The 8,338-nt window shown below is 39.0% G+C and overlaps 1 protein-coding gene across 1 annotated transcript; it reads right to left on the minus strand.

Annotated features, from left to right (window-relative positions):
- Positions 1 to 530: 530 nt before the first annotated feature.
- Positions 531 to 7,781, minus strand: LOC134633712 (solute carrier family 25 member 44-like). The gene is made up of 4 exons (XM_063482738.1): positions 7,583 to 7,781; positions 6,177 to 6,845; positions 5,893 to 6,020; positions 531 to 2,443 (listed from the first exon to the last, which is right to left on the minus strand). Exons 2-4 carry the CDS (start codon positions 6,802 to 6,804, stop codon positions 2,252 to 2,254), a joined length of 948 nt encoding a protein of 315 aa, XP_063338808.1. The 5' UTR covers positions 6,805 to 6,845; positions 7,583 to 7,781; the 3' UTR covers positions 531 to 2,251.
- Between the last annotated feature and the right edge of the window lie 557 nt (positions 7,782 to 8,338).

Genomic DNA, 8,338 nt, shown 5'->3' on the forward strand with positions numbered 1-8,338 from the left:
TGGGAATAACACCATTTAAACCCAGTGGACTTTGCTCGGTAGATCCTTTCATCTCATTATCTAACTAACATAATGAGATGTGACCTTTGGTGCCAGAGCGTCACCTTGGATAAGATCTATGGATGCCCTACGGTTAGGTGAACATCAAGGAAACACATTGTCCCCTCAGACCCTCTTATCTGCACGTTGAACTCCCCGAGGACAGTACACAGGAATGCACAATATTGACATACTTTTGACATGCACCCTCAATACAATAATAATTAAAAAGATTTTAATCTCAGTGAGATTATTTCCTTGAATAACTAAGATAAAAACAATAACAACACTAAAGCCAACACTGAAACTAATCAAAAATTAAACTGGAAATAAATAAAAACTGAACGGAAACAAGAAAACCCAATATGGAAACTACTGAATTAAAAGCGAAGTCAAAAATTCAAGTAGAAACAACAACCCACCACCCACCATCCCCCCCAAAAAAACTATAATAACTGACAGACCCCTTCTTATAGTTTTTATAGCTCTTATTTTTTATTGAACAAATACCTGAAGACACACTGACACATGATATGAACCCACGTGTATTCTGCGTGACATAATCAGGTTTAGATTTACAGTAAAAGACAAAAATATATCACTTTCATTAGTCACTCGAGGCTGCACAAATGAAAATGGGAAAAAAAGGATTAATCTTAAACACCATTTTGCATTAATTCCCAGCTCATCCATATGGAGTCTTAGTTTTAGTTCATTCCAAAGTCCAACTGGGATCCCGTGAGTTATTCCAACACAGCAGATGTATGTGTAACTTAACACATGGACAGCTATGGCTCCACCTAAACTTTTAGACACGTTACCTTCTCCTGTCTTAGAATCCTTTCTACAATCTGACCATATCACATTATTTAAAATAAATGTTTTGTTTTGTAATTGACTACCTTCCTTAAAGTGCAACTAAAAACACTTATGTGAGCCCAAAGTTACTCCTCTTAAGCAAATTTTAGTCACCATATTCCCCAAAAGAAAATAAACCTGAAAAAATAATAATAATAATAATTTAGGTGTCTTTAAAATTCACACAGCTTGGAGGAAACATACAAATACATTGTGCTGAAATGGACAAAGCATTCACATTATTGCACATATACTGTCACAATAGCAAAACAGCAGTTAGTTCACAACCAGGTTAGCCTCACAGCCCGAGCATAATGGAACGATTTCACTTGTAGTCGCCTTCCCGTTAGATAACAAAACACTAAATGAGCCTTTTACTAACCAGCTTGATCACAGTGATATTTTCAACACTGCTAATAAAACCCCTCAGTAAAGTCAGTAAAAAGTGTAAATAAAACATTATACGGTATATGCACCATGTTTTGGATCGTGTCAATTGCATGATGACTTTGAATCAAAATAAAAATCTGTCACATTGTAGATTCTAAAATGAAATGTTTGAATGCAACCTGGCTGATGCACACAGCTTTAAAAAGCATTAAAAAGGCAGGTTTAAGAAAAAAAAAAAAGAAAAAAAAGAAAGGCCAAGAAAAAGGAACTGCAAAACGGAGATAAAAGCCAGTCTGGTGAACATAAGGACACAAACACTTGGGAAAGATTTATTTACTGCTGATGTGAATGCGTCATCGCCAGTTAAATGAACTTTATCCAAACCATCATCAAAACACTTCTTGGCTTTTTTTTAGAAGAGTACAAACACAGGTTACTACAGTAACCATCTGGTTACTCTCACAAATGATCAAACATAATAACTGTCAGCAATCAACTCTCCACAGCAAAGGTCCTCAAACAAGACTTTCAATCATCAAAATGCCAACACATATGAGGATCAAATATATAAAGTAAATATATAAAGTAAGTCCCATTAGGCTGCATTATCTTCCATGCCCTCGCCATTACTGAAACAAAATGGCATTCACCCCTTTAATTCGTACCAAACAGCAGCAGGTTCTGTTAATCATCAACACATAAAAACTGTAAACCTGATTAATATTCTTAATAGCCAGGAAATTCATGTTAAGGTTACTGGTTTGTTTGTTTGAAGTTGGTTTGAAGTTTGAAGATTAGAATTCATAGTGTGTATTTAAATTACTCCATTTTGACCCCAGGGCTGTTAAATGCAATTAAAGCAAACCCTTTTTTCACTCAGTGCTTATACACAAAGTCTAAATTAGGGTTGAGGGCTACAAATGGCACAATAAACTGGTCCTTATATTGTCTCTCCAGATATCTTCTACCAGTGTCTTGAATCCACCAGCTCTGGTCGCAAACTCAGTTTCTTTAGTGTCTCATAGCCAACCACCATGACGATGGCGGTGGGTGTGGATGAAATGATGCGTGCAGACAGTCCTTTGGTCAATCCCCAGAAACCCTCCTCTTTGATTAGCTCCCTGAACGTCTCAATGACGGAGTTCCTCCCTTCAACCTAAACACATACAAATCCCATTATCATTTAGAACCACACAAACATATCAAAGCTAAGAGTAGGGCTGGGTAATGTGTTGAATCTAGTCAGTCAAGGCAAACATTTTCTTATTTACCTTTAGTAATGTAAGGTTTCTGCTTTAAGGGAGAAACTGCGAGTTAGTTCCCAAAAAAAATAAAAAATTGTGAGTCACTGTCAAAATAAAGTTTTACTCTTTGGTCATGTTTTTTTGTTTGCTTGTTTGTTTTACAAGCTGGGCCTGATCTTGAAGTAAGAGCTGGGAAATTAATTATTAACCAAGGGCTACCAGACCATCTATGGTTTAGAGAGAACTTAAAGAAGAACAGCACCGATCCTAAATAAATAAATAAATAAATAAATAAATGACATTTCCTGATCATGTTTGACTCTAATGAGACCATCCATTAAAGGGTGGTGGAGGTGGAGGACGCCTCGGACAGGTTGCCAATCTGTTGATTTTGACTTCTGCATTGAAACATCACTGTAAGTATGTCATAACCACAAACACCTCTGAAACTCTACACTATCACCCATGGCATAACCCGACATGCACCTCTCTGGAAATGTAACTATACGTCACATCAATGGAGCCCTCAACCAATATAATCGGCCTTTTCTGTACTTTCGATTCCTCCTGTGCATTTCTGGCTACATTTTCTCTGCAGTTCTTCAGTTTATCAGTGAGAGAACCATCACCACCTCAGTATAGAGAATAATAATCACAGCATTATTTATAATGACTTTATAGATTTGATTTGTTTCTATCAAGGCTGCCATCGCATATAAGACACCTGGACATAATTACAAGGTGGTTAACACCCGCAGGTATGAATGCTGGTAACAGCCTCGACCACATGTGTACGTTACATCACAGACTCTACAAGGATTCAACTGTAACACACACCCAGACAACTCCTCACATTTACACTTACAGCCAATTTATAACTACTATTTATGCTAGTATGAATGTTTTTGGACTGTGGCAAGGCAGCCATGTGGCAAGGCAGCCATGAAGGCCACGTAAGCACAGAGGGAACATGCAAGCTACACACAGAAATGTACAGTAGACTTATGCACATGAACTCTTGACTTCAAACAAATGGATTGTCTTGGACTCTGTTGTGTATATAAAATGTTAGGGGTGCAACGATACACAAAATTCACGGTTCGGTTCGGTTCGATATTTTGGTGTCACGGTTCGATATTTTTTTCGATACAAAAAAATGTTCATGCTTTTTTAATTTGTCATTTATTAAAATTATAAATATATATTTTAACTCAAAAGTACAGTTTTTAAATTTAATGTTGCTGAAACGACAAAGTAATAAAAAAATAAATATCTGATGGAGAAATCCCTCATCTTTGGAAAAAGAGAGTTTATTACAGAGAAAGGGCTCTTTCCAAAATAAAAGCTATACTATACGCTTCTTCTGGGGTACACTCTCAGCAGCATATTAAACATATCAGGTCCCCATAAGGAGAATCATGTGCTAACGGCTGCTAAATGACTCGGGTAAAGTTTGTAGCATGCGTGCTTGTTGTTTTTGTCTGCTTCCACTTGTCTTTGCACTAGGATGATGTCGGAGTAAATGTGCAGTCATATTCGTTGTTCCCACTAGTGCTGTCTACGTTAATCTGAAATGACGTTAACGCCACAACACGGCAAATCTCCGTTAACGAGCTACCGCGGATCGCCCCGTGCGTGGGGCTGGACGGCGTCAACACGTTAACGAGCAAACTGCGCTAACGCAGTAGTTCCCACCCATGTAATTGAGCATTGCGTGGCACATCCGACATACTGTTTTACTTTTGTCCATGACGCGCTTACCTTCAGGGTCATACTTCACATGAAGACCAAAATAGTTCCAAAGGCCAGATCTGAATGAGGGTGGGGGAGGTTCAATTTGCTTTGTTGCAACAAGTTTAGCTTCTGTCTTGCTAGCTTGCGCTGCGCTCAGTGGATCTGCGCTTGACAGTGCAGCCTAGGCGGAGTAGTCGAACGCAGATCCACTGAGCGCTCAACACAGACAGCATCGTCAGAAGAAAAGTTGATAAAATAAATTAAAAATTTTGTATTGTTCGATACACATGCGTACCGAACCGAAAGCACTGTATCGAACGGTTCAATATCGATACGAGTATCGTTGCACCCCTATAAAATATTTATGTTTGTTTAGTGTAACACTGAGGGCCGTGGGAGTGTTGTAATTTAAAATTCCTGTGTATACGCTGTACATATGGCTTTTGAAGATAAAGCTAAATATGACTTTAGTGTCATATTTTACAACACATTCAACATGCTATACATAAATACAACCTCTACATCCCAAATTTTAATCAAGGTTCTTTATTTGAACCTTGAACCTTGATTAAAATTTGGGATATAGAGGTTGTATTTATGTATAGCATGTTGAATGTGTTGTAAAATATGACACTAAAGTCATATTTAGCTTTATCTTCAAAAGCCATATGTACAGCGTATACACAGGAATTTTAAATTACAACACTCCCATCACCCCAATCATATGTCTGCAATAAGTCCAGAGTGACTAAATAAATTGCTTCAAAGTGCAACAGACCACCAAGAAACTTAAAATGTTTTTTTAAAACACATTATTCTCCAGATACAGAAAAGCCATAATGTCCCTCAAAATTGTCAATGAAAAAAAGTTGCATAAAATCCTTTCAAATCACAAATTTTATTCATTCACTCATTTATAACTTCATTTTTGAGGTACTCTTGCTATAATCTGCAGCAAAAATGAAAATAAATGCATATTGTGGCCAATATGCAAAAAGTATGCATGCACATCAACATAGGCCATTTCCAAAAGTGCATTCAAACTTCTAAGACACAAAAGTCAAACATGACTTTTTAATAACACAAGTAAAGCTGTGATAAGCCTTGGAGAGGGGAATAAAGGGGGAGGCGGAATTACATCTTTTTGTTTTCGCAGTTAGTGGCTCATGAAAACATTTAACAGTTTATGATGAAAACGTGATGATATATATTGCGACACAGGAAGAGCTGTGAACAGCTGATCATATTGATAAAACACCTGCAGCTGCATTATAATGTTTGTGTTGTTGCACATGCTTTTCACGTGATTGACATTAGCAGAAAGAAACAGCCGTCTGGGACATGCTGAAGGTGCGATATGTAAGCGCAACTCCTGAAGTTTTATATGCAAAAAAATAATGCTCTAACTTATTTGGTTGCATTTCTACCAACATTTAAAAATGGATATGCAAAGCTGGAAGCACAGGCAATCCTGCTGGTGATAAAGAATAGGAAGGGTCATTTTCACACACTTCTTTTTGCAACCAAAGGTGCCACCACCTGTTGGCCATTCGACAGGAAGCAGTTTTCCTTTATATACAGTCTATACTTCCAACATTTGTATTTGGTAAGAAATATAATAGCTTACCTGGACTCGGGCTCTGACCACATCCATTGGATTGGTGACAGTAGAGGCAGTAGCAGCAGCTAGTGGTCCAGCCATGGCTTGTAAGATTAGATGAGGACAGTCGCTGGGAGCCAGTTTAGAGAGTTGCTCTGCAGAACATTACACATGCAGATATGTTATTAATCACATGTTGAGGCCATGAAGCATTCATTCACACTACAAATTTACTCAAACAATGAAGACACAAAAGATAAGACAGACTTACAGCCTCAAAGTCAAGAAACTGCACTATAGCTTCCGCTTACCAGCATAAAAGTGATAGAAAGGCCACCACACAGCACTGTTCGGAATATAGGTGAGTAAAGAAGCCACATATCCCCTGTAGAAACCCCTGAACCCATCAGCAGCAAAAATCTGAGCAATAATGTTCCTGGTTTGGCCAAACACTTTCTTTGGCTTTCCAGTCTCAGTGTTTGAGTCAAGCCGAAAGCGTGTGAGGTGCTGCCCTTGGCCCTGCATCATCAGCTGCTGAGATATGACGTCTATGGGAACAGTGATGCTTTGAGCGACCAGGGAGGCCGAGCCCCCCGCCACCAGTGACTTGACGGTGTTGTCCTCTGAATACTGCGAAACGTACTTCCTCACCAGCTCATAGGTGGTTATGTACGCTTGGCCTGAGATGAGGGTGAAGGTGTTGACCATGAAGCCACGATACAGGCCTCGTACGCCCTCCACCCTCAGGATCTTGAAGAAGGCGTCGAAGGTGCCGCCATAGAGTGACTTGCCCTTCTGCACTTGCAGTCGAGTCCGGATCAGAGTGGCCGGGTAGACTGTGGCCCGGATTGTCATAGTCATGAACAACCCAAAGGAGTAGAACTTCTTTTTGTCGAGGTCCTCCCATTCGATGATCTGGATGTTCCTTTTCTGCTGCATCCTGACAGCTGTAGGTGCCCCCTCATCAGACGGATTCTTGTCTAACACACACACAAAAAAAGAAAGAAAACAGAACAGTCTTTAAAGTGGCAGCTAAAAGAAACTGCGCATGTTTTTTTATATTCAAAATGAAAAACTGGCAAACATTTTGTGTTCTGAAATTCTTTTAGACACTGTATTCTGGAGTTGAAGGGCAAGTGCAGAAACTTGATGAAAATCCTCTGGATGCAATAATAACCTCTCCAATTTAGGTGATCTTGTACCATTTTTGCCATTCCTAATATTACCTAAATATATTACGAAATACCTTTAATACAAAACTGGTTGTTACTTCTTCTTGAGCAGTAATGTTTAACTTATATCCAGTTATCTACGAATGAGTTCAAGGGTCATGCTGAAACTAGCAAATCAAAGCTAAAAGGCTGTTTCTAAAGAAATAAGTGTCTTAAGCGAAAGCTGTGACTGCCATGCTCTTACAAATGTCTGATTACACATATATACACATTATAGCAGAATGTAGCTGACCCCGGTGTCAGAGGACACCGCGTTCCCGAGTAAACGTGGAGTCAACTGGAGCGCCAGTGTTTCAGCTGAAAACAACACGTAAACCTAATATAGCAACTAACACACTGAGCAAGCCAAGAGCTTCACAAAACGTGCCAGTTGCCACCTGCTGGTTTAGCGTTGTTAGCTAACATATTTTAGCTTAAGCCGCGCTAGCCCCGGGGTAAACGATGTTAGCATTGGTTGAACGTTAACTAGCTTAGTGACTACTTACCTATTCGGACATATGTTTATTTCAGAGTCATCTGCTTAGTGTAAGTCGAGCATGAAACATCGCGTCAACAAACGACTGGGAATGTGTAACTAAAGCTAGCGTGGGTGAAAGACAAGAAAACACGGAGTTGGCTAACTTCCAAGCTAGTCGGCTAACTCTCTGAGATCTTCCTGCTCCCATTCAAACGCCATGCTGTTCAAACAGCCAATCACATGCAACGTGTCTTCTTCGCTTTCTTTTACTTTACGCTTCCGGATATTTCAGCTGTCTCGTTACTGTCGCGCACCACCAGGGCTGGAGTAGTAAATGTATTTCAGCAAGTTCAAGAGGCAAGAAAAGGTCATTTATGGCATTATTTTTGTGCCATAGTAATTTACCCGAGTTCTGTTTTGAATATATACTTTATCAGGGCCCAGTTTGGGAACTTAAACTTATTAGTTTAAGTTCCCAAGGATATTATAATCTTGATTAATTTTACCAAATTAATAAAATAAAATATTTACAATCTAAATAAAGAAGGAAGGAAGAAAGACTAACAGCTTACTGAGTATAACTGAAAACAGAAGAATAGTTCAACTCAATGACAACAATGACCCACAACATGTAAAAACATACCTAATGACCTTATGACTCTTAACTGTGTCATGTGCCATGGCTCAGAAGTCATTTGGTATTTTTTGCTTCTGCACAACAGTGCAGGGGTTATTTGTGACAAAAACATGGCAGCAAAAGTGACAGGGAATGTTTACAAGATTG

This window comes from Pelmatolapia mariae, linkage group LG1 (assembly GCF_036321145.2).
Source record: "Pelmatolapia mariae isolate MD_Pm_ZW linkage group LG1, Pm_UMD_F_2, whole genome shotgun sequence".
NCBI lineage: Eukaryota > Metazoa > Chordata > Actinopteri > Cichliformes > Cichlidae > Pelmatolapia > Pelmatolapia mariae.

What these genes read in the sequence shown, in the direction of transcription:
- LOC134633712 (XM_063482738.1), bottom strand. Translation starts at nt 6,804, where the DNA reads ATGCAGCAGAAAAGGAACATCCAGATCATCGAATGGGAGGACCTCGAC. An exon ending in TTTCTATCACTTTTATGCTG is followed by an intron (nt 6,021 to 6,176) that starts GTAAGCGGAAGC and finishes AATGTTCTGCAG; the next exon opens with AGCAACTCTCTAAACTGGCT. An exon ending in TGGTCAGAGCCCGAGTCCAG is followed by an intron (nt 2,444 to 5,892) that starts GTAAGCTATTAT and finishes GTATGTGTTTAG; the next exon opens with GTTGAAGGGAGGAACTCCGT.